This window comes from Apodemus sylvaticus, chromosome 21, assembly GCF_947179515.1.
Source record: "Apodemus sylvaticus chromosome 21, mApoSyl1.1, whole genome shotgun sequence".
NCBI lineage: Eukaryota > Metazoa > Chordata > Mammalia > Rodentia > Muridae > Apodemus > Apodemus sylvaticus.
The window spans coordinates 48,466,439-48,493,566 of record NC_067492.1 but is presented as its reverse complement, the minus strand read 5'-3'; the positions used below and the strand labels follow the sequence as shown (position 1 = coordinate 48,493,566).

Sequence of the window (27,128 nt, the reverse complement as noted above, 5' to 3'; positions counted from 1 at the left end):
AGATTACGGGCAAGATAACGGCCTTGCAAACAACAACAGCAACAACAACAAATAAGGCAGAAAATAATGAGCAAAGTACCCAAGGTCAGCCTCTTGCCTTGACACACTTGTGCATGTGTTCATTGCACGCCCCCCACACACACAAAAACAAGCATGTATACACACAAACATCACACATAGCCAAACACACATTAATAAAAGGGCAAAATAAGAGTTAAATTTCATAAAATACGCATACAACTTTATTCCACATCTCCTGTTATATTACAAATATGTACAACTGAAGTAATAAATTAAAAATAAGCAAGCAAAAATAAGTCCGAGAAGAGCTCTTTTCCTCTCTTCATTTCCGAGAGTTCATGTGATTCAAGTGGCTCATCAGCTCCTTGTTAGGAAGCTTTGTTTCCCCAGCAAATTGCAAGTGTTCGGACGGAGCTGTGCTGCTTCTGCACGGCAGGCGGGGGCGTCTTAATAACAGAAACACTGAAGAGGCTCGCGTGCAGTCAGGACGTGTTGATGAACATTTGGACAATACGTATAAAGCTCTGCAAAAACTCTGTGAAGCTTTTCTCCTCCAGTTCCTCACATTCCTTGCAGCCAGATTCTGCTACATTCTGCCAAACAAGGGGGAAGGATTAGATATGCAGACAGACACACTTCTTCCTTGGGGGTTATCCTAGTACTTGAAACACATGATGAGGGCTTCAGACATGAAAACATTAGCAAATGAAATCAAGTTTTGAAAACATCGAGAAAGAGTCTAGAGATTTATAGGAGTTGGGTATTCCTACACTGGATTAGAATCTGTGCAAATGCACGGGACATTCATGTTACATTGTGTCCTTCCTGCTTAAAGCCCATCACTGTGTTGTCATTGCTGCTGCTGTTGTTGTTGTTGTTGGTGGTGGTGGTGGTGGTGGTGGTGGTGGTTATGGTGTTTTGGTTTTGATTGTTTTTTTTTCCCTTGTTGTTGCAGTATTTTTTTTCTTATTTTTTGTATCTTTCTACAAGTCCATACTTCATGACTACTTTCCTTTCCATTCTATACATATAATGTGTGTGTGTGTGATATCATATATATAATAAGTAGATATGAATATATCTCAGACATTTAGCCTTTTTACACTACTGTTGCCTAACTACTATTCCTGAGAATCATAACCATATATCCTTTGTTTCCCAGCAATAAGCATAAAGCTACCTGAATGTTACTGGCTGACCTAATCCACTTAGACAAATGCCATAAACATAGCTTTGGGAACAACTAGAATACTACAAGGGCAACCACCATGAATAAACATTTTAGAGATCATCTGAACCACGAAGGCTGTGCCAGCAAAAATCAAAATTAGATTTCATATTCATTAGGCACTTGGAATTCAGATTCTCCAATACGTAACAGGCACACAGTGAATGCCAGACACTGCCACAATGCTAATAGGGCTCTCTAGCTGGACCTGAAAACAACGTCAGAGAGAAAAGCAAGCACGCCTAGTGGCTCATTGCCACTGACATGCAAACTGAAATTCTACATAGTTCTCCCAACCACGCTGTCCTGTTCACTCTTCCAGTATTTATGCCAAACTGTCACTTTGGAGGTGGCACTACCATGTAGCCTAAAGCTCAGCATTGATACTCTGGTGAGTTATCTGTTACCATTAATAAGTAATGATAAAGTATTGCAGAAGTGATTTAACCATGAACAGATTCACTTGGTAAGTATTCCAAGTGATGGATATCAGTAAGAAGTGTATGTCCTGGGAATCGTAATAACACGTTCAAATGAACTCTGAAATATGTATTCTGATGCTGACTTTCTAATGGTGACAGATAATTACTGCTACTGACTCTAGGGCAAGATTGTCAGTGTGGAGCATGTGTAGAGCTGGGGACAATGAGAGAGGGTGTGGGGAAAGCATGGCAAATATGAACAAGTGACATCGCCGAGGAGGTGGCATCAGAGCAGACACTTGAGGCAGCCCGGCACTTCAGAGGACAAGGCAAGGCATCTCAAGGTCATTGTATCTCCAGTTCTGCCTGCCTAAAGACAGTCCCTGAGTGTCCATGACACCCATTCCCTGACCTCTGTGTGATATTCCACCTTATTGGCTAACCCCTCTTCACACCAGAAAAAAACCTCGAAGTCCCCTACACACACACACACACTAATACACACACACATAGACACACACTTTCACTGTTGCAACTGTGATTAATGGCTAACTGTCCAGCTCACTCATTCACTGATCTCACATTACCTACTTCCTCAGAACATGCGTTTCTTAGAGGGTATATAGAAGTGCTTATTAAGTGAAGTTATTTTTACCATGCCCCCTCTGATGATAACTATCCTTTGTCTGCACTTGGTCTTGCTCACCATGGTTGTCCCTCTCAGGGACAATTCCTTGCACCTCACTCAGGGCATCCGTGTCACTGACCACGCGGCAGACCACAGGAGTCACTAGTATTTGTTTTTTGTAACCCACTCCTCCTCATGCTGTCTGGGATGTTCTAAATAATACTCAAACCATTGACACTTTTGATTATTCTAATTTTTCCATTAGTTAAATGTTTGGGAGGTGAGAGGACAGACGCTGGAGCAGAATCACAGCTCTTGTGCCTTTGGAGGAACAAACGGCCCAAACGGCGGCATGTGGTTAGCTTTGTGCTTCCCGTGTACAGCGTGAATCAACAATCAAACAGAAATAGAGACAGCTAGCCAATATGGCTCTGACACTAAAGCACACTGGTTGGCATGATTCAGAAATGTCTGTTTACCAAGGGGATCAACAAGTTTAGGATTCTGTGCATGCCAGCACTGGTACCACTTTTGGACACCACTCCACTATAATCAAATTCTCTTCTGTGCACATCATAGGAGACTCAGCCTATAGTACACGCTTTATCTCAAGGAAAGCAAAAATAATCAGGTGCAGCTCTCTATGGCTGCTGGGTCACTCACCTTGTTAGAAGACAGAGAGCTGTTTGCAAGGTAGAGCACGTTTCTTACTGTTTCATTAAGAGTCATGTTACTGTACTCGTGTAAAATAACCTGTAATTCCAGGAGAAAGCAGTTCATTGCAGTAACTTTGCAACTGGGCTAAAAAGAAAAGAGCCAGTTTAAAAAAAATAAACAAACAACAAAAACCTTTTCCCATAATTCATTTTCACATTGATAAGACTTTGATTGGAAGAAAACAAGAGAAAACAAAAACAAACAACAACAACAACAAAAACAACCTCTCAAACCCCATCTAGATATGTTACAAAGGAACATAATATCCACACTGCTTGGTTTGAATTGTCAACCTGAACAACTTAGAAGACAGTATTAATGAGGAATCACCTCTCAGGTTCACAGGTAGGCATGTCTCTAGAAGCTTGTGGTAATTCATGGAGGAAGACCCTAACTAGTGTGGGTGGCACCATTCCCTAGGCAGAGAGGGTCCTGAATAGTGTAAGACAGAGGAGAGGCACCTGAGAGCAAGAAAGCAAGCATTTGTGCAGTTACTTTGTTCCCATTCTTCACTGTTAGCTGGATACTTTACTGTCCTGACTTACCATAATTACGAACCGTAGCTTGGAATTGTAAGCCGAATAAACACTTTCTTCCCTAAATTACTTATTGACTGTGTACCAGTATAGAGTTTTATTTACATAGAAAGTGGCCTTCTCTTTCCATTTGATTTTGAAATCAAAACTAAAGACACTAACACAGAAGGACGGTACTATTATATTGATGGAAACCCAGTCATAAAAGGCTATCCTCTCTCACTGAACACCCTCTTGCAGCAGGTAAATGAGCGGCCTAGAAGAGACAAAAGATTTGTAAGAGGTGTTTAGGGTCATACTACAAGTTCACATCTTACAGAGTGGTAACTGTAAGTCACACTGTCCCTACAGATCCCAGCAGAAAGAATTCTAAGAAATTTGAGAGACAGCCCCAAGTAAAGGCAGGGCCCATTTACAGGCTGGCTATAAAAGAACTGTGAACAAGAAAATGTATTTCTTGTAAGAGTTACTTCACAAAACCCTAAACTTAAAAAAAAAAACAATAAGGAAACATTAAATGGAAAATTAGCTGTGCCTGAGCCTAAGTATTCACATCTACACTTCAATATGGGAATCTTTGCATCACCTTTGAGTTGGAAGGGAAAGCTTTCTAATTTTCCTGCACGGGAAAGCTTTCTAATTAGGAAAAAAAAGAAGAGAAAAACAGAAAATGTGCTAAAATCAGAGGAGAGGGTATCTAGATATTACACCTGTTTGGTGGGCATCTGCTTAACCGAGTCTCAGGCTCCACCTTCTATGCAACAAACCATGAGCAGGTGGAGGAGACTCCTTCCACCTCGGAGAGGTTCCAGGTGGCAGTTCCCAACACACAGTACACAGTTTGGTTTTGGTTCTAGGCCCATTTCTTCCTCTATCTCTGTGATAAAAATACTCTGACAAAGAGCAGCTTCAGGCAGAAAAAATGTCTGTTTCACTCACAATTCCAAGTTACAGCTCATCGTGGAAGGGAAGTCAAGGCCACAGAATGTAAGCTAGTCAGACGTCTGCAGTTAAGAGCAGAGAGACTGCGCACAGCTGTGCTCAGGTCTCCCCTGGCCTTCTCTCCTCTTTAGTCCAGGGTTCAGCCCATGAACTGATGCTGTTCACACCCGGAGTGGATCTTCCCACCACGATTAAAACATTCAGTAGACATGCCCCCAGGCAAACCTCACTGATGTTCTTACTAGGTAACTTTAAATTGTGGGAGGTTAATAATTATTTAACATTTTTCAAGCAATGGAATTATAGATCTATTTCTTCATTTTAGCAAGAGTCTAGAGTGAAAGGAGAAACCAAGTGACCAAATGCCATCAGCAACATCAGTATACTATAATAAGGCTGACTCATCCTTTAGAAATTCTAGTATATCATATGGATTATTCTTTAATCTCACATAGAGACTAGTGGAAAGACTTCTTACATGCAAAATACAAAGAATGGACTTCTTTAAGCAAGTTTCAGTATAAGTATTGATGTTCACATACCATAGCACTAGAGTAATGAGGGTAAATAAGACATTTAGATAGAATCATTTAGTCCCATTCTAGCATCTAATTCTATGATGATCTAATTGCATCATAGAAATAAATAAGAGATTTTTTTGACATTGATGGAAAGTTGTTTCTTTTTCCATTGTGATTTGACACCATTACAAAAGTAGCATTTATGCAGCATTTTGCTGTGAGTCCCACAAATTCAACACTCCCTCAGAAATGTCATGGGTCTGTTCCAGTGAAGTTATGGGAATACGGCTGAGAACTGGAAAATAGCAATTTTGAAAAATCTAATTATACTCACATGAAAGTCACTGTCAGTGTATAAAGTGGTGTCAATATGAATAGACTGAAAAAGAGAAAAGGAGATCATATGAAAAGATCTAGTTATGACACTAGCAACTTTCTGTAAACAATACATCTTGTCCCTTAAATTAAACTTGAATTTTGCAATCGCTTTAAGCTCCTGCAATTATAAGAGAACATATTGAGAGACTGCCTGACCCTCCTCTCCATTTCCCTAGGGACTTGCTTAGCCACAACACAATCTCCTAGCAGGGAAATTCACATTGATGTAATGTTTCTCGCTTCTCCAGATTTACCAGTTTCTATACCCCTGTCCAATCCTAGACCTTTAACATCTCAATATTGTGAAAGAAATGGAATTATATAGAATGTAACATTTTAAGATTAGCTTTTTTAAAATAACGTTTTGAGCAGTCATGTTATAGGAGAAAGACAGCAGCATGTCTGAGGTCTCTTCGGCCCCTTTATCTGACACGAGCTCCCATTGGTAATGTGCTTCACACACTCTGTGTGTAGACACTCCTGCATAGTTACGGTGTGTGTTTAATGCCCCAACAGTCTTGGCTCCAGGATGGACATGGTAAGCCCCTGGAGGGCAACAGTCACTGGGACTGGATTTTGAAGGACACTGTAGGACTTTCACCTCTTCATTTTTTCTTCTTTTTTGCTTTGTAGAAAATATGTGAGCAGTTTGCTTTTACCATTAGAAGCTGGGAATCCCACCAGAGATCCCAAATCAATAGTTTAATATATGATATAATAATTATATAATATATGCTCTATAGTTTTTAAATAAAATATACAATGGGAGATACCATTCTATCAGCATTCTAACAGCACATATTGCAGTGGAACTGTGTTTAAGAACACCACAGTCTCCTGGCTCTCCCTTCCTCTTTCCTAAACCCCAGCTAACCATCTGCCTTTGTTTGGACTCGCCCAATATGAAACATTTTTAGACTGGGTTCTTTTGCTGTATGGACTGCTTTCAGGGTATCTGTTTCCTTTTATGTCTTGGTCATATATATCTCTTGATCTACTGGATGGACACAACAAAAGGAAGAGCATGGCAAATACAAGTGGTGAGAGATTTGTTTTAATCCCAGGGGGAAACTGTCTCTCCCTCACTGACAAGAGTTTACGTATTCTAGTAATATTTTATATTAAGTTGAAGAAGTTGTCCTTTATGTCTATTCTGCTGAGAAATTTGTCTTGAAGTAGCTCTACAGAAGTTTGCTGAAGCTGCTGTAACAATTTCATATATGCTAGATAGCTTAAATAAAGACGTACTTTTCTAGAATTCTGAAGGCAGTCAGTCTCAGAGGGATGTGTCAGGAATGGTCTCCCAAGACTTCTCCCCTTGCCTTATCGATGCCTATCCTATCCTCTCTCTTTGTTTCCTTAGGGTGTCTTACTCCTGTGGGTATCCTCCTTGGAGCATGGTTTCCTGTCCTTCTAAGGAAATTGACCATATTGCATGAGAATCATCCTAATGGCCCTGATTTCACTTAAATGGCTCTTGAAAGATTCTCTATCAAAAGATAATCATATGATGAAGTATGGGCAGTCATTAAAAAAGGAAAATCCACCCTGTATAAAAGATGATGAATAAAGCATGTCTTTTCAAATCAATTGATATGATTTTCCCTTTTGGCTCCTGATTTGCCAGCCTGAATTGATCAATAGGTCTTGAAATAATGAAAAGATTTGCATACATAGAATAAATTCTAAATTCTGTACAGTGAGGATGTAGAATTCCTTTCATAATACACTGGTAGATCTGATTGGGTAATATTGTATTGGGAAATTTTATACTCAGTACATGAGAGTTGCTTATCTTTGGTTTCATTTTTTAATGTATCTTTATCAAGTTTTCATATCGGGGTAAGATTAGCCTCCTAAACTGAATTAGAAGGACTTGCTTCTTCCTGTGCTGTAAAAAAAAAAAAAAAAAAAAAAAAAAACCTGCATGCATCATGAGCAATGCTTAAAATAGGTTTCAGGATGCTAGAGGGAAACCGCTCCTGAGGGTTCTTCCAGGAGGTTCTATGTGGTGAGTTGAACAATGGCAATGGTTGTAGTAGTATTGGAACCACCAACTTAATCATTGTTATATTTTGGGGAGTTTATGGTCTTTGAAGAATGTTCCCATTTTCTGTAAATCATTGGTAAAATAACAAAACACTGAGGGAAACAGTGACAAATGTTATCCCCACAGATCCCATGACAGTTGCCACCAATTCCATCCATGGTGCTGATGCCTAATATCATCTCTCTTATTATTAGGTGCTGATAAATTTCATTGATTTTCTTTTCCTATTAGTACCTCTATGTTCCATTGATTTGCCTCCCTGTGTTCCTGGTTTCAGCTTCATTAATGCTTGCCCCCAGCTCCCAGATCTAGTCTTTCCTTCCTTCTACTTGTATTGAGTTCATTTTGTGATTCTTCTAATTTGGTGAGACAGAACTTCAGATACTGGCTTGATGCTTAGCACATTTCCTCTTTTCTAATTCATGCATTGAGTTTTTAAAGTGTCCTCATCATTAGCAGTTCACATTGTAACATATTTTGTTTTATTCATGTCTGTGAGGTTGTTTGCATATATTCAGAAATTAGTCTTTGACCCATGAATTACTTAGAAATATACTGTTTAATTTGAGAATTTGGGGAAGACTTTCCTGTTGTACCTTTCTATCTTCAGTTTGATTCTATTGAGTTCTTTCTGTACAGTCAAAGTCCTGGTGAGTTCTACGCCCCTTACTTTATGGCTTGGGAGATATTTAGTCTTGGTGATTGTTCTATGTGAATTTTTAAAAGTTTGTTTTGATGCCATTGGGTAGACTGTTTCATGCATAAATTCAAATCCTGTTAGTAGACTTTCTCATGGTTCCTAAGATTTTGGAATATTTTTACTTAATATTTTAGTTATTGGTCAGGAGATGATGAAATCCATAACTGTAATCATAAATTTGTCTCTTTGTCCTTTGAGCTGTTAAGTTTTTGTGTCATGAATTTTGAGACTCTGTTGCTGGGTGCATATATATTAAAAATCAATGTTTCTTCTTCATGAATTTTCTTTTGTCATTAATATTGCTCCTGCCATTAGCAGTTCCATTTTCCATCATGTTGGCTTTACCTGATGCTAATGTAAGACTAATCACGCTCTTGATAGTGCCTTTCCTCTTCTTGGTATGATTAATGACTTTCTGGACTTGGATATGATAGCTGCTATGTTAGGAGACCCTTGTGCTGCTTTACCACTCTGTTTTCACATGCAGTCAGTCACCTGCTGAGATGTTGTGTGCTGTGACTCTGATGGCAACTTAGCTTTCAGGACCTCTTTGGACCTTCCACTGTAATTCTCAGTCACTGCAATAAGAGCCCCTTCTTCAGACCAGGTTACTTAGTTCATGGGAACAAAATACAGCTTTCAGAGTTGTCACTAGAATGAGATTCCTAATGCTTCTTGATTAGATTGAGCAGAACCTGCTACTAGCTCATCTGGCATCTCTAGGTAGGAGCTGATCTATAATCCTCAGGAAAAAAAATACCTCTTTCTTGGGCTAATATAACATTGGATCCCTTTCCTGTAACCTATTTTTCCAGATAAATATGTTTCTGACTTGTGAGTTGGAAGTTGAATTTAATTTTTATTCCTTCTGTAGTTCCTTGACTTTTTTGTACACTTGTTTTGATATTTACTCCTCTTCCAACTCTGCCCATGTTCATGACCCTTCCCTACCCACCCAACTTTGTGCCCTCTTCTTTTTTCCTTTCTTAAGTATGATCTGTGCTGCCAATATATTTTTATTAGACGTGTCGCCATCCACTCTTGCTATGTGACCACCTAACCAGAGACAATACCCTTAAAGAAAGTTTACTTCCCTTCTCTCAGCAACTACTAATTGCCAGTACTTCTTTAGTTGGAAGTGAATTTTATGTTATCTTCTACATTTCATGTTGCGATTTTATTTGACTTGAGATAGTGTGGGTCTGGGGTATACTGTCAAATGTGTATGCATTCGTATGTGCAGCTGCCCTGCTATGTTGAGCCAACACTGTTTCCTTGGAGTCATCTACTGCCTCGGGCTCTATTTTTCCTATACCTCTCATACAAAGATACCTGAGTCTTGGGAAGAGGGAATGGGATACAGAATTCCCATTTAGGGCTGAGCACTCTGAAGGCGCTCATGCTCTGCACCTTGACTGGTTGTGGTCTCTGTGCTCATCACCATCTAGTGCAAAAAGAAGCTCTTGTGATGATTTTGGGGAAATACGCTAATCTATGGGTATACTGATGTCATTAGGAGTCACTTTTGTGCTATGCATTTAGCAAAATGGTAATAGGTTCTACACTAGAGCCCAGCATCTGTCTACACATGGTTCTTAGCTTGGTTAAAGGTGTAAATCTTAACAGTAATGAGAAATTAAAAGCAATGTCTTAGAAGGCTTTGCCAAGTTCATGTATTTCTTCAAAAATATTATTTCAAATAGCATTTCATAGGAATTTATAGAAAAACGTAAGACATGCATACTTCATATCCATTATATATTTTCTCTCTGGAAAAAATGATTATCAATGACCTGACCCAGCACTTGCCCCTATATATGCCACAAAACCAACTTGCCCTGTGGCTAGTGGTATAGCTCTTTTGGATAACTAACTGCTTTTAGATTGGATAGGAGGACTATTCAGTAGTAGTAGTAGTAGTAGTAGTAGTAGTAGTAGTAGTAATAACAATGCCTGGTAGTATATCCCTGAGCAAAAACCCATGGCTGGGCAGACATATGCCCTAGGGTGGAGCCTGCTACTGATATTTTCTCAATGGCCTTGCTGTCAAATTACCTTCTAAGTACTTATGGTTGTGTTGGTAGACCTGGTATCCATCAACCTTGGTCAGAGGAATAACTTTATTTCCCTCAGTAGTAAGCAGGGGTACAATTGGTCAAAGTGTTATGAAGAACAGAATGACTGTTCAGCACTAGATAAGGCATCTTTATGAACCCTACTCCCTGTCCTGCCAAAACTCTGGGGATACTGATGACAAAGACGCAGAAAAAAGTTAAAACCCAGAGGGTGGGAAGAAGTGCACTGGAATACTGCCCTCTGGATCTGATGTGGCTATCACACACATGAACTCACAGTACTTGTTATCTGCACAGATCTTGTCTGCTAAAATAACAGCTTGAGAGAGGATGTGCTCTCTTGGCCCAGCCCCCATAACAACCTGTTGGCATGTGATAGCCTCTGAGAGAAAACAAATTATTCTCTTCTGTTTGTGTCCCACTCTTATTTTTCTGTTTCAGTACATGGCAACATATCCCATGTACATACTGGCAGCATTAATTGGACAGAGTGGGTTATCAAGCAAGCAAGAAACAAAAGATATAAAGTTGGGAGCATACGCAGTGGGGAAATAGAGGTCTTAAGAGGAGTAAAATGGGAAGCATATATGATCATATTTTACTATATATATGTATATATATAAAATTCTTGAGACTAAAAGTTATAATACAAACAATATATATCAATTATCAAAACAAAAAAATGAAAAATGTGTACTCACTTGAATAAGCCTTTCAATTTTCTCCAGGTCATATCTTACATCTATCCAGTTGGCCTCTGTTTTAGGGAGACCTACGCTGACACAGCTGTAAGAAGACACAAAACCAAACTCTTTGGAGGAGGGTGCTATTGTCTGACTGAGTAAATAAGCAACAGAACAGTCAAGATCAATTATCTTCTCACTAGGAAAAAGGCCAGTCTTATTCTGTCCCTGTGTATATAACAGCCTGGTGGGTGAATGAAAATATCAAAAATATAGTACAATTTTTATAGTGTACACTAATTTGAGGAAGACTGTCCAAATTAATGATCAGAGAAAGGCTAGATGGACAGTTTATAAATGCCAGCAGTCATAATGGGACAAGCTTATAACTAGCAGGTGATTTTCCTGACATAGCTTGCTTCAGATTATTAAACAATATGCTTATCACAATGAAATTAGGATAGCACCTGGTCTGTGCCATAGCTTAATGAATGTTCTTGAATTGACTATTACTTGTCTAGAATTGCAGGCTCCATAAAAAATTTAAGGCTAGTAAGTATAAAATTTTGAACTCTAAACACTTTCTCTTTAATTTTTTTAATTTTTTAATTTATTCTCTATATTTTTTGTTTACATTCTAGAAGCCTTCCCCTTTCCCAGTCCCCCTCCCCATATGTCCTATAAGTCCTCTTCTCTCCATCCATTCTCCTGTCTTTGCCCCTCCCTTTTCTCTGTCCTGGTACTCCCCTACAATGCTGGATCAAGCCTTTCCAGGATTAGGGCCCTCTTCTTCCTTCTTCATGGGAATCATTTGATATGCTAATTGTATCTTCAGTATTCAGAGCTTCATGGCTAATTAATATCCACTTATCAATGATTGCATTCCATGTGTATTCTTTTGTGATTGCATTACCTCGCTTAGGATGATATTTTCCAGTTCCATCCATTTGCCTAAAAAATTCATGAATTCATTGTTTTTAATTGCTGAATAGTACTCCATTGTGTATATATACCACATTTTCTGTATCCATTCCTCCATTGAGGGATATCTGGGTTCTTTCCAGCTTCTGACTATTATAAATAAGGCTGCTACGAACATAGTGGAGCATGTGTCCTTATTGCATGCTGGGGAATCCTCTGGGTATATGCCCAAGAGAGGTATGGCTAGATCCTCCAGAAGTGTCATGCCCAGGTCTCTTAGGAACCGCCAGACTGATTTCCAGAGTGGTTGTACCATCTTACAATCCCACCAGCAGTGAAGGAGTGTTCCTCTTTCTCCACATCCTCACCAACACCTGCTGTCTCCTGAGTTTTTAACCTTAGCCATTCTGACTGCTGTAAGGTGAAATCTCAGGGTTGACACTTTCTCTTAACAACTTTGAGAGTAAATGTCCCTTTTTCATGATGCCCAAGGTAATCTGATGCTAGGATGATTTCCTAGTCACTGAAGAGTTGGCTAAATATAAGATGCGTGATTACAAGTTTATTCACTTTGGTTAAAACTCACATTTAATATCCCGAATAAAAGACACATTGATCACGTGACTGTGGAATGATTCTTAAAGCCCCAGGAAAAACAGTTATTCTAAAAAAGATCAGGAACAAACCATGTCAGCCAATGACAGTCTGTCTAAGGAGGACAACTTACATACATGATATCAGTATATGAAATAGTTATAGCAAAAAGCACAATTGCTTTAGGAGATAGAATAGTCATATGGAATACTGCCAAGCTGCCAAAATCCTCAATTAAGGATTCGCAAATCTTCCAAGCGCTCCACAGTCACCTGATATCCTACACTGAAGAGTGAAGACCTACAGACAAGGACACTGAACGTAATACAGTTTCAACATCAAGACATTCAGGGACAAATGATCATGGCCGCTAACATGATAACAGCTATGACCAAAGATGAAATTACCCCAAAATGAAGACATGAATGCCAGCCTCAGTCAAAAAGTGACTGTTTAGAAGGAAGCACAAATAGCACGAGATGGATGTATTCCTCATATATGGTTTCTGGAAAACATAAACATAGACAATATGGTAAAATATCTCTAGTTAAAAACATGGGCGATTATATTTTATTGTATTTTAGGTCCAAAATTGTAAAGGTGTCATTTCACAATTAATACTCTTTATGGAAACAGTGAAATTTCAGTGCATCTTCTGTTTTGTTTTATTCTAATCTCCATCTGTCTGTAAACACCATATCTCCAGTAGACATTTCGCCAGCTGAAGGTCAATGATAAACTGACATTCTTAGTGATTGACATGTATACCCTTGGGACTATTGAGCTCTTTCTGTCATCATCCTCTTCCTTTCATCCTTCTCTCTCTATTAATAGACTATACATTATATACTGTACAGATTAGCAATGTGATACAACAGCAAGCACACTAATTATACATTAATTTCATGTAAGTTTATGGAAATAAAAATACATATTATCACATGGAGAAAAACTGGATAAATATTAAACCCATAAAGGTATTTGGGCCAGGGCTAGGATTGATGTCTGCAAGGATGAGAGAGACAGAGACAAGAAATTCTGGGAACTCAGGACTGTCCTGCTCTATATAGTGAGTTCTAGATCATCCAACACTACAGAGTGATGAAATCCTGTCTCAAAAAGAAGTATATCCTTTCTCGTTCTAACCCCTACATGACAACTTTTCTCATATATTTAGAACCTTATTTGTCTGAGATAGACCCAATTTTAATTCTCTGTCCTGACTCTTCAGTGCTGTCAGAGCTTTTATAGTCACAGAGAACAGCATCAGTCAACACCTCAAGCACCAAGAGACTGTACTCTATGTAGACTCTGCTGAACAGATGCATGCGTAACACCAGACTTTGTCCTCGGAGACACAATGTATGGGGTGAATCAACATTTAGAGAACAAAAGAGACTGAAGAAGTGTAGTTAACACATTAACAATGGCACAAAAAACACAGGTATAATGTTAGTCTTGTTTTCAAAAGCCCATGCTACTTATTTTCAAAACCAAGATGAACTTTGGAGAAACAGATATCTGTCACAGCCAGATATGTTTAGAGAATAATCATGCCACTTATTATAAAGTAGAACTGAGATTAAGGTGACCTTATAAGAAAAGGGATATGCAATTTTCCTCTCTCTTTTTCCTTACCAAAATTTTCATTACTTAATGCCCAGTTAAGTGCTTCAGTGTTGACGATGAGCTGGCTATGGCGACGGGCTTCCAGCTGCCATCCATCCAGAACACCTCCTGCAACACAACCAGGGTAAGGGATGATGATCAAAACACAAGCAAGCCAGAAGCAGAATCATTTAGAAAATCTGACCTGGCGTCACAGAAATCCCATGACTGCCAGGACTAAAGACAAAAGTCTGATACCCAGGATGCTGGCCTTGAACTCTCAAGCACAATCCTGTCCCAGCCTCCCAAGCAACTGGGACTACAGGCATGTGCCACCATGCCCGGCTGTGTACTACTCAGCTATTAAAAACAATGGATTCGTGAAATTCTTAGGCAAATGGATAGAGCAAGAAAATATCATCCTGAGTGAGGTAACCCAATCACAAAAGAACACACATGGTATGCACTCACTGATAAGTAGATATTAGCCCAAAAGCTCGGAATACCCAAGATACAACTCACAGACCACATGAAGCTCAAGATGAAGGAAGACCAAAGTGTGGATACTTTGATCTTTGTTGGAAGGTGGATCAAAATACCCATGGCTCACAGCCAACCAATGGACTGAACATAGGGTCCCGAATGGAGCAGCTAGAGAGAGGACCCAAGGAGCTGAAGAGGTTTGCAGCTCTGTAGGAGGAACAATAATATGTACCAGCCAGTACCCCAGAGCTCCCAGGAACTAAACCAACAATCAAAGAGTACACATGGAGGGACCCATGGCTCCAGCTACATATGTACCAGAAAATGGCCATTTCAGACATCAATGAGAGGAGAGGCCATTGGTCCTGTGAAGGCCCGATGCCCCAGAGTAGGGCAATGCCAGTCAGGAAAGTGGAAAAGGGGTAGCAGAGGGAGGGGTAAGGGATTGGGGTTGTCGTAGGGGTAACGAGGAAGGGAGATAACATTTGAAATGTGAAAAAGCAAATATCTAAATTTAAAAAACGAAGATTAAAAAATAAAAAATAAAAGAACAAGGCCATTCTTTCTCACAGTGTACCAGATCTGACCGGTTTCAGGGCCATCTCAATTAGGATTAGAGCAATCAAATACACAGACTGACATAACCACCAACCAATAATTGAATTTACAACAGCCTCATCTACAGGCTTTACATAGATGTCTTAGGTGTGCTCTTTAAGATAATTTTTAATGGGAACACCATTTGAGAATTTCCTATATAACAAAATTATGATTTTTCTAAACCAAAACAGGGGAACATGTGATAGTTAAACACGCCCATGAAACTCCACTTCATTAAAATATTCAGACTCAAAATATGTCAAATATGGATGGTCGTGCTGTCAAAAATGATACACACTAGTAGCCCTTACCAATGAAAAGATGAAGCTCTGTTGCTTCACTGATATAATTTATCACAATTATCTCAATATTTTACACATTTCAGATGCTTCCTAGTGTTCAAATATTTGCTGTAAATTATGTGCAATATATTACCCTTATTTTTTTACATTTACTGTGTGTGTATGTGTGTGTGTGTGTGTCTGCATCTGTGTGTCTGTATATGTGTGGTGTATGTAGGAATCTGTGTGTGTGTGTGTGTGTATACGCTCATACACATGCCATGGTACATGTGTAGAAGTCAGAGAACATATTGTGATAGTCCATCTCTCCTTCCACCACTTGGGGATCTAGGATCAAACTTAGGCCATCAGACTTGGCATCAAGCACCTACTGAGTCATTTTGCCATCTTATTTACAAATCATTCTTAAAAGAAAAAAACAGGGTATAAAACAATATACTAGGCATGCGTGGCTAGTACAGTGCTTCCATGACGTCTTTTTTTTGGGGGGGGGATTTAGTTTTTCGAGACAGGGTTTCTCTGTGTAGCCCCGGCTGTCCTGGAACTCACTCTGTAGACCAGGCTGGCCTCGAACTCAGAAATCCGCCTGCCTCTGCCTCCCAAGTGCTGGGATTACAGGTGTGCACCACCACTGCCCAGCTGCTTCCATGATGTCTTGACCCACGTTCCTTGTGACCCTGGCGTTAGCCTTCCCCTCCACAGCGTTTCACATATCAAGCAGCAAGGCTGGTTTACACATGGCTGACACTAGTCCCCTGGGCCACAACACAAAGCATGAACAGCAAAGATGTGAGGGTCCACCAGGTTTCCCACTCAGCCTACACCAGCCTTCATGAGGTCTGTTCTTAACCACCTTGCTTTCATTTCAGTAAAGCTTGATTAACTCTTCCTCAAGACAACTTGTGTTCTTTGTCTAGAAAAGTGTTCTGACCATAGTCTTTTAACTAAGGACCATGGCTTTCCAGTTCGCCGGTAACAAGAGCCTATTAAGTTATCTCTGTGTTATGTCTGTGTATGCTCCAGGCATGGCAACTCACAAGTGACATATGACATGGACTAGGCAGAGAAATGGATTAAAAACTGTAAGTAAGCACCAACCAGACAGGAGCAGGGAGCTTGGAAGTATTAAGGCCAGTGGAATGTGAAGCATGCGTTGTTCTCTCCCTACACTGCAGGTCTCTATAGCAAAGTGTTATTTTAACCCTACCTTGAGGTATTAGCCATGAGTGAGGACTGATAGTGTAAAGTTGGAGGAAAGCACATGAGCAAGACTTTATCCACCCGAGTGGTGTATTTACAGCATAAAAGTGGGAGGTAACAGTGGACAAGTTATCACTACTGTACAAATTAAAGTCATTTTCCACCAAGGGCCAGGTAATAAGTTACTCATACTTTGAAGGTCCTGCACTTTTTCTCATAATTACATCGATGTCCACTATAGCTTGAAAGTGGCTGCAGATTCTGAATGGGGTTGGCTGCATCTCAGTTCAGCCTCATCATCAAAATAGGTGGCTGGTGCCCCCCACTTAACAACCAAGAGACCAGATCTTCTGACAAACAAGTATTTGTTTTGCTGATGACACCTGGTTCCTATGCACCCCTTACTCCAGCTTTGTTTGAACACAACTGAGAGAGTCACCTTGTGCCTCACAGTGGCAGATTTTCAGTGACTGCTCTCCAGCTGCCGTTGGAAGGTGTTAGTATAACTCTACAGGAATCCCACTCAGTTCCCATCAGAATGGGATGTTATGAAACCCAGATTATAGTCTCGCCATGCACTCTCTCCTTCTAGTGTGCACCTTCACCATGGGGAAGTCACATATACCTCAAATGACACTGTGACCAGGTGACACAATAATAAGGCCACCTCGTGTTGGACTTTCAACTCCAAAACAGTGTATTAAGTACTCCTCTTTCCTTCAGTGGTGTCCAACTTCAGAGATGTTAAATCTTACAGTTTAGCACAAGATAACGAGAACAAATGACCAGTTAAGATGGTTCATGTTTTTAAAATATCTCTTCTATAAAGATATGCAGGCCTACACAAACAATTTCAGTCTTAGCTCGGGATTCTCTTTCTTAGAGAGCTGTGCAGTCCACTCTTGGTTGTCAACTTGATTAACCTGCAATCAGTTAAGAAGAAATGCCCATGGAAAGGTCTCCTTATTTTCTTTAAGGAAAAGAGGGGAAGGTAGACTAGCATACATGCCTGGGTGGTCTGAGGAAAAGCTTCTCTTTGCCTGCATACCTTCTCCATTTGCTGGTGAAAACATCTACTCTACAGTTGCCATGGCTGCTGTCATCCTTCAATGACATTGAACAAGGCTTCTTTCAGTTTTCCAACATGGACTCAAAAGGAGCACTCTGGGCCTTCAGCAACAGAGCATGTGGTCTGAGCTGTTAACACTCAGGATGTGCAGGGTCCTTTGAATTCTTTACTCCCAATTGTGTAAGCCAAGCTGACAACTCTCCTTTGTAGTAGTGAGTCAGTCTATCAGTTCTGTTCTGTACAGAAACCAGATGAAGGCAGAACCCAAATATTGCAGAAAATAAAGCCAAAGCACCCGATTCCCCTTGTGCTACTACCTAGGTGTGTTTCCAAGAATCTCAAAGCAAATACCTGTCTCCCAATTCTCTGCCTCATCTGGTGTTCTACCATTTTCCTTTCTCTTTTCACTTACAATTACCATCACAGCGGGTTAAATTTCATTATGAAGAGAACAACAAACTGCATACGATATATAAATTAGCTGTGAATATGCATGCAATAAAATTTCATGGGCAGAAGGAGAAGCAACCTTATCGTGGTATATGAATAATAAGTGATACTAAATACATGTTTCCAAAAGAGAGGATGCTTTAGAGTCAAGTGGCAGTAAGAGGGAATAAAGTTTGCACAGAAGCAAAGAGGTTAGTACATGACACTGCTGTGCCGTGAGACTCCCTGAATGATGCCAGTCTCTGAAGAAGCACTGGAGAGGTCCAGAGATACAGCTGTGGAAGCTTGGGGCCAGCTTGTCTGTGACCTGCAACAACCAAGCTGCAGACTCTGAGTATCCCAGACACTAGAAACCCCAGGATCCTTAAACAGTGACACTGAGCAACAGTTGCATGTGGCAGGAATTCAGTGTGGTATTTTAATAGTTCAACTACAATAAAAACACAGACCAGAAGTTTACTTCTCAGACAAACTGTGGCTCTAAAGCAATAAACACCCCGTGTACTTGAATGAGTTGTTTTATAACTCCTGGTTAACCATGCTCACTCTCCCGGGAAGGAGAGGCTGTCGGTTCCGAAAATGTAAGAATTTAGTTGAATGGATGTGGAAGTTACATATTAATGGTTAACTAGCTGAGTACAGGGCTGTTCTCTAACAATTAAGACCCTTACATGCCCTCTTTCCATTTCTCCAACACAGACTGCACAGAAGCTCTATCGGGATGACTTTTGATTGTTGCCCCCACATCTGAATTTCCAAATATCTCCTGCATCCTATTTCCCTGCACTTTGACCTCTTCACAGAAGCTCCACAAATCTATTCTCAGTATTTTAGAAATCTCAGCAAAGACAGAAATAGAAAAGATTTGTCTGAAAATTTCTTATAAGCCCTCTCCTCCTAAAGATCTCTTCTGTATCTCTAACACTACCTTCTCATTTTTATACAACTGTTATTGTAAGAACCAAACAAGGAAGACATGGAATAGGTTCCTACATGTTCCTGTTTCTGCAGACTAATTTCAAGACCCTTCATTCTTGATACCAAACCCCTACTGATACTCAAGTTTATTATATATGATGATAGAGTACTTGTGCATATTTTAAAACATCTCTAGATTAACTATAATACTGAATCCAGTATAAGCGATATGGAAATAAATGCATTAAATTGATCAAGAAATAATGACAAAGAAAAAAGATCTGTGCATGGCCAGTGTGCTGGTTTGAATATGCTTGGCCCAGGGAGTGGCACTATTAGGAGATGTGGCCTTGTTGGAGTAGGTGTGGCCTTGTCTGAAGAAGTGTATCACTGTGGGCATGGGCTTTAAGAGCCTCAACCTGGCTGCCAGGAAGCTGGTCTTCTCCTGTTTGCCTTCAGATGAAGATGTAGAACTCTTAGCTCCTCCTGCGCCATGCCTGCCTGGATGCTGCCCTGCTCCTGCCTTGATGATACTGGTCTGAACCTCTGAACCTGTAAGCCTGTCCCAGTTAGAAGAGTTGTCTTGGTCATGGTGTCCTTCACAGCAATAAAACCCTAACTGTGACAGGCTTTTCCTCCAAATCTGTTTGATCCATGGTTATTGACTCATGGTGTTGAATGGGCCAACATTCCATGGCCAGCGGGAAGCAAGCCAGAAGTTGTTTAAGTACTTGAGTAACTCATTCCAGCTTCCTACAGTGATAAACAACTAAGAGCAGAGAGAATCTGCATTCCACTCTAACCACAGTCATTACACCTCATTGTCCACAACCCCTAGCTCCTCAGGACTTTGCTCTCTGAATAGGCCCCAGTCAAACCCAGAACCTCATAGAGTCCATGTGAAGCTGCACAACTTGCCAGTGAGACACTGGTTCCAAAAAGATACTTCTAAGAAATATAGTCTAGCCATAAATTTATGATTAAGATGGTTTTGATCAAATGTTTGATGGGGAAAAGATGTAATTCTTTATTTAAAAAAAATATGTGGAGAGCTTATGTACCAATATTTCCCACAGTTATATTGTCTAAAAAGGCTGCAGAGATGGCTCAGCAGTTAAGAGCACTGGTTGCTCTTCCAGAGTTCCTGAGTTCAATTCCCAGCGACCGCATGGTGACTCATAACCATCTGTAATAGAATCTGATTCCCACTTTCGGCATGCAGGTGTACCTATAGATATAGCACTTGTATATGTTAAAATAAATAGATAGATAAGCAAACAAACAAATAAATAAATCCTGGGTCTCAGATGGTGTAAGGAGAAAACTTACTCAGGTTGTTTTCCTCTGGCTGTCATAAGCTCCTGGAATACATACCCCACGGGCACACAAATAAATAAATAGATGTCATATTGTCTAACAAGACTAGAAAATTAGCCATTATTAAATATTTCTTATTTTAGATTTTATATTTTCTTTTAGAAATCATATTATAATTTACAATTTTTACTTAGTTTTAATTATGTACAAGTGTACATGAATGCAGTACATGAAAAGACCAGAAGATGGCATCAAATCCTGCAAAATTTAAGTTAATGGTTTTGAGTCACCTGACCTGGGTGTAGGGAACCAAATGTGGGTACTCTGCAAGAGCAGCAAGCACTCTTAGCCTCTGAGCCATCTCTCCAGCCTCCCCACCCCCAAGACACATAACCATAAATTTAGAAGTACATAAACAAACAGCAAATCTGAGTTTTGGTTTATTAGTAACTTGTACATGGTGGTAATAAATAGTTAATCTTACTTTTGTTGGTATCTGAACAAATATTCAGAAAACTATAACTCAGCAAAATGTTTCTGAAAGGGGAAAGTACAACCAAGAGCAATGTCCCACATTAATAATCTCTTCCATACAGAAGACCAGTTTTATTGTTCTGATGTTGACTACTTAGAATTGGGAAAAAAGTGTCTGCAAGATGCATGTCTCATTTAGTTCAATAAATTTTTATATTAAATTGAAGTGTATGGACAGTATACAGCCAGCAGACAATAGCACTTGCCCTCAGCATCCACACAACAGATCGATATTGGATACTCCGCAGGCGCAGCCCTCAGTCAAGCCCCAAGTGACTCATCTGGAGCCTGCACAGAAAGACTGTACACACTAACAGAAAAAGAGTCTTCTGGAACAGTTAGGAACCACTCAAGTGCTTGTCTTGGGAGAAGTGATTTCCCAGTTTCCAATAGAGACAGACAACATAAAACTTTTAAAGGATGAAAGACGCCATGAGAATCTCAGTTGCCTCAGCCCAGCCCTTCAGTCACTCAGGACTGTGCCTGACTAAAATCTTATCAAGCAAAGGGCAAGAGGAGTAGAGAAAATGTGTTTCCTGGTGGTTGATAGTGTTTGGGCATCACTACTGCTCGTGGCTTGGATATACAAGTAAACAGCTTGTTGGGGTCACTAATTACTCTTGGATTTATTTTCTTATTTTTAAAGAGAAATGCCTCTGTTGTTAAATTTCCTTCTGAACACCAAGTGTCCTGGATGGTTTTATGTCACCTTGACATTAGCTAGAATTATCAGAGCGGAAGGAACCTCAGCTGAGCAACTGACTCCCTCCATGAGTTGAGAAGTAAGCAAACCTGTAGAGCTTTTCCTTAATTAGTGATTGATGGAGGAGGCCCCAGCCCAGTGTGAGTGGTGCCACCCATAGCTAGTGGCCCTGGGTTCAGTGAGAACACAGACTGACCAAGCCATTAGCAGCCCTCTTCCATGGCCTCTGCATCAACTCCTGCCTCCTGCCTGGCTCTAAGCTCCTACCTTGGTTTCCCTCAGTGGACTAGGATTCAGGATATGTGAGCCAAAAAGACCCTTTCCTCTAGGAGTTGCTTCTGGTCATGTGGTGCCACAGCCCAGAAATAGTAACCATAACTAAGACATCAAGTAGCCTGTTTCCAGAGCAGACGAAAGATTACTGAGACTTATGTTAGCCTTTAAAGAATTTCTGCTCCTTTTTGTAGAAGCGGACGAAGCAAGCCAACTGTAAGAAAAACTGAAAGGAATGAAATGTTTCATAGCTCATGTTATAGAATAATGCAAAGCAGTAATTCAAAACTGAGGAAAGAGAGGAAGGAAAGAAAGGAGAGAGGGAAGAGAGAGAGTAAGAAAGGAAGGAAGGTAGGTAGGAAAGGAGGGAGGGAAGGAAGGAGAAAGAAAGGGAGGGAGGGAGGAAGGGAGGAAAGAAGGAAGGGAGGGAAATGGAGGAAGGGAGAGAGGGAGAGGGAGAGGGAGTGAGAGAGGGAAGGGGAGAGAGAAAGAAAGGAAGGAAGGGAGAGAGGGAAGAAAGGAGAAAGAAAGGGAGGAAGGAAGGAAGGAAGGAAGGAAGGAAGGAAGGAAGGAAGGAAGGAAGGAAGGAAACTAAGTCGTAACAGATATAGGCACTAGATCATACATCATTCAATTAATATATAACAGAACCACTATGTTGCTGAACTGTAGGTCATATCAGGTGTGCAGTGGGCCATGCAGATATCACCAGTGCTAGTATGTAAGAGAGCAAAGCCAGGGTCATGCAAGGGTAAGGGAGGGTCTGTGAGATGGATCTATGAGTAAGGGCAGACTTTGTGTATGAGAGACAGGGAGTGACAGGGCAAGCAAGCCTGCAGCCCTGGGCCGAGACATCTGGACCCATGTGCTTATGGGAAAGGCTGTGATTTAAAAGAAAGAAAGAAAGAAAGAGAGAGAGAGAGAGAGAGAGAGAGAGAGAGAGAGAGAGAGAGAGAGAGAGAGAGAGAGAGAAAGAAAGAAAGAAAGAAAGAAAGAAAGAAAGAGAGAGAGAAAGAAAGAAAGAAAGAAAGTGTTGGAACAAGAATTTGTAACACGGCAGAACTGAAATGAAAACATATTTGCCACAGTGAAATGATCTCCAAACCACCTGATAGATATTGAGGACTGTCTCATATGAAGTATGTCTCAGCAGTAAGGTCTGGGGTAAAAAGAGCACCTGTTAAATGGCACTTGGTTGTTGTCCTTTCAAATGTCCAAGGGAGACACCCAAAGGCTTGGTTGGTTTCCATGTACAGGGAGGAGAGATGCAGGGACTGTGTGGGTCTTTCTACAGGAGGCCGGTGGGGAAGCAGTTTGGAGAAGGAACAGTGGGTGGTAAAATGAAGGATACGTCCAAACACGCAAGTCAAACATGCCCTCAGTAAAACTAACACCGGGATTTTGTCGGTTCATTGGTAGCAAACCTGACGGCAACACATAAAGAAGCTTTCTGATCAAATTTTATGAAAGCTTCCTTTATAGCCAAGGCATAAAGTCATCTCCGGGTGGCAACTTTACAACCGTGCTTTCCATCCTGTGTCTGTCAGAAGCAGCCATCTTACAAGTCTCAGACAGCTTGAACAAAAGAAATGAAACTGGTGACATAATATTTACCCCACAGAAGGAAGCTCAGAGTCGGGGAGTGCACACTTCTGGACGTGGTACTGGTGGCCTGTCGCTTCCTGTCTCTCACACACAAAGTCATGCTCCTCCCTCTGGCTACAACCAGAACCGCTCTCAAGCTGGAAAACCAACCCATCACCTGCTTCCAAAGCACATGGCCTCCACGGTCCCCACTAACAGAATCCTACAGCTTTATGCAGCCATGCACCGACAGAGCAGCAATAGAAACAGAAAATAAAACCAAAATGAAAACATAAACAGCTGTTTCCTTTGCACTATGGCAACACTTAAATATATAGCAGTATCCGTGCCTGCGTGGTAGAGGTGCCTTTGGAGTTTTTTGAAACGCCAAATGGCAACACAAATAGATTCATTCTCTGTTGGTTGTTATTGTCCTAATTTTATTGCCAGGAAAAAGAATCTTTCCCTACGTGCATGTTACCCTTAATAGCCTCTCTTCCGGGGAGAGAAGTTATAGCTGAGGCCCAATTTATAATTTTACTGTTCATTTAATTTCCTTTAACGCTTCAAAGCGTTATGTGAAGGCTCTGACTTGTCAAAACTGAGCCATCCATTTCAGGCATAACCCATCAAAATGACAGCACGAACAGTTCTCATAATCTACAACAGAGGGAAAAGGCAGGCCCGACGTTTTAAAAGACAGTGTGTGTCCACACTAACTACTCTGCCCTATCGTGTTTGGCATTCATGTATTATTTTAATAATCTGTGTTGGAGAGCAGAAATATGTGTCTCATTTAAAAGGCAACCAAGTATAAAGTTTTCTCTTTCTTCTTTTTCATTTTTTTCTTTTTTTCTTTTCCATTTATATCAAAGTAGCATTTGATATAAATATATTTCTGGCCCAAAGAATAAAGAAAGATGTCTTTGAAAATACTGGGGGGGGAAAAGCCTTTTATTTCTAAAGGAAAAAATTATTCCTAGAGCTTCCCCACAGCTGTGCCCACACACTTTCCACAAGACTTTGCTCAAAGATGGACACAAGCACACACACCCAGAATTACTTTTTCCTCTTTCTACAAGATCCAGGAAGTGATTTCTCATTAGTCAAAGCCCAACTCAAAGCACATCATAAATGATACTTGTATCGTGTATGGTAATTTTGGAACTATGTATATTTATAAGTATGAACGTTGCAGCCCAGTGATGTCTACTGACTTGCCCCTATTGAGTTACCAAATAAGCTAGCTCTAAACTGTTTAACCCACAATCCACACCATTCAAAACACACAGGAAGTGACTACAGTCTGTCAGTTGAGCTGTGGCCTGGTGAATGCTAAGAGAACAGGTGACTCCCTGGGTACTCAGCACGGAGACAAACAAGCTGTCAGCTAAAAAGGCAATGGTTCTATCAACATGCTATAGTCTCCTGCCCAGGAAATGTATGCCATCTTTATCTTATTTAAGGTCAGTGGGATGACCCTTGTGTCAATTTCTCCTTTTGTGGGGAAGATCATTTTTGTTCATGTAAATGTTTGTGATCTCTAGTTAATTATCTGTGGTTATTTTATTATCCTGGATACGGTTTCCCTCTTCTCTTCAATATCTTTGTTTTTTCTTGTATGTGTGTAGGCATGTGTGTGTGTGTGTGTGCGTGTGCGTGTGCGTGTGCATGTGCGTGTGTGTGTGTGTGTGCTTTAAGACAGGGTCTCATTCTGTAGCCAGGCAGTCCTGTAACTCACTAAGAAGCTTAAGCTAAGGGTGATTCTCCTGCCTCAGGTACCCAAGCCCTTGGCTTACAGGCATGAGTCATGACGCCTGGTTGCCTTTTTCTCAATTGAGTTTGCATCTTTTGCAGTTCCCTTGATGCCTTATTAAGAGACTCAAAGCCATTTAACACAATTAACTTGGAAAAAAGCAAGTAAGTAGAATTTCCATGGGTATTTGGACATGACAACAGTTAACCAAATTTCTTCAGTGTGTTTACGAGACAGAGGGGAGAAGGCAGCATCAAGGCAGGTGATAAAATAGGGCAGATTACACTAACAAACACAAGCACAAATCAAAATTATGTAGAGCATAACGAAACATCATTTATGCCCTGCTTGACCATCTGGACCTGCTGTTTTATGGGACGAGGGGGGAGAGCTTGGGCTTGAGCCCTCAGAGGTGGTACTTTTTATAGTAGTATTGGAGACCCACACAGACTGGCTGGACAATGATATGGCTGTTTCCTTAAGGCCCATCAATCAAAATCGAGCTCTACAATGAATGCTGTGTAAGGACAAACCCGCAGGCTTGCTGACATTAATTCTGCCAATTCCTTGTGATTTGTAGATTTATGCTTCTCTCTTCAAGTGGGAGTGTGACAAGGGGCAGGCATATCATCCCTGTGCCTTGTGTTGCAATATCACCCCTGTGTTGTAGTATGTGAATGACAGGACTTATGACCATGTCGTGACATACTGAATGGCTGACCAGAGATGTTGCTGAGCACAAGCATAAAATATGACATTAATCATGAAGGAGACAGAGAGAGAGAGAGAGAGAGAGAGAGAGAGAGAGAGAGAGAGATGTTTTCTAACTGGTAGAGAGAGATTCTGAGAAAATAATTAGACTTTAAATTATGTATACCATATAAATCACCAATGATTTGAGAAGAATGAGTGCTATGAAACACAGCACCCATGCTTCCAGCATGGTAAGCAGCTTTTGCTGATAGCCAGTGAGGAAATATCAGTCTCACTACTAACCTACAAAGACTGAATTCTGTCAGCAAACTGTAATGAGCCAAGGAATGGATTCTTTCCATCATCTTCAGATAAGAGCTCGCTTCACAAATGCCTTTGCTTTCTACCTAGTGAGACTCTGGAAAGAATATCCAATTGAACTTGATACCCATGTAAACTATGACTCTCTTGAAGATGTTGTTTAAAGCCTCATTGGTCATGATTTCTTACACGCCAATAGAAACATAATTTATAGAACAATGTGTTTCACTGCAAGTGTTGAAAATAGATATATACTAAATATTTATTATGTTTATCTATTTTATACATAACTATGTATATATATATAGTTGTTTTAAATTATTTTAATAGTAAGTAATGAGACTATGCAATCAATCTAGAGCAATTTTTTGGATAATAGTTATTTTTAAGACTTTTTTCTTTTATTTCTGATGTTACATTATAGTTGTGTCATTTTTCCTTTCCAGTCTTCCCTCAGCCCTTCTATACACACCTCCTGCGTTCTTTCAAAGTCACGGCCATTTTTTCATTAATTCCTATTGCATACACACACACACACACACACACACACACACACACAATCATTGCATACTTCTTATTTTCAATGCCCAAACTCATCAGTACTGACCTGAAGGAGGGATTCTACAGTATTAGTTACTTACATGCGAATATGTAAAAGAAGGAGGGTAACTTTACTACAATCTATTCCAGATGAAATTAAACATCAATTGTCCACTGCAGTGCTCTAGAAATAGCGGGAGGAAATGATAGAGCCATGAACAAAGACATTGTTATATTTGTCTTCGCTGAGCTCACACTCTACCAAAGATAGATGAGCCCAGCAACTGCAGGTAGTAGTTTACATTAGAGGAAGATAATGTGTGAACATATAAAGGAAGATGTTCATCTAGGGGAGACCTTC

At 40.3% G+C, this 27,128-nt stretch overlaps 1 protein-coding gene across 11 annotated transcripts in view; it reads right to left on the bottom strand.

Moving 5' to 3' along the window:
- Positions 1 to 214: 214 nt before the first annotated feature.
- Positions 215 to 27,128, bottom strand: part of Il15 (interleukin 15) — a 59,095-nt gene continuing 32,181 nt past the window's right edge. For 10 of the 11 annotated variants that reach the window (XM_052166341.1, XM_052166340.1, XM_052166348.1 and 7 more), the window contains 6 exons: positions 14,055 to 14,153; positions 12,824 to 12,921; positions 10,920 to 11,004; positions 5,350 to 5,394; positions 2,963 to 3,100; positions 215 to 614 (listed from right to left, as the gene is read on the bottom strand). In XM_052166341.1, the coding sequence (XP_052022301.1) occupies positions 504 to 614; positions 2,963 to 3,100; positions 5,350 to 5,394; positions 10,920 to 11,004; positions 12,824 to 12,921; positions 14,055 to 14,066 (489 nt within the window). In that variant the 5' untranslated portion in view covers positions 14,067 to 14,153 and the 3' untranslated portion in view covers positions 215 to 503. The remainder of the gene's footprint in view (positions 615 to 2,962; positions 3,101 to 5,349; positions 5,395 to 10,919; positions 11,005 to 12,823; positions 12,922 to 14,054; positions 14,154 to 27,128) is intronic. The other variant, XM_052166349.1, reaches the window with a different exon arrangement.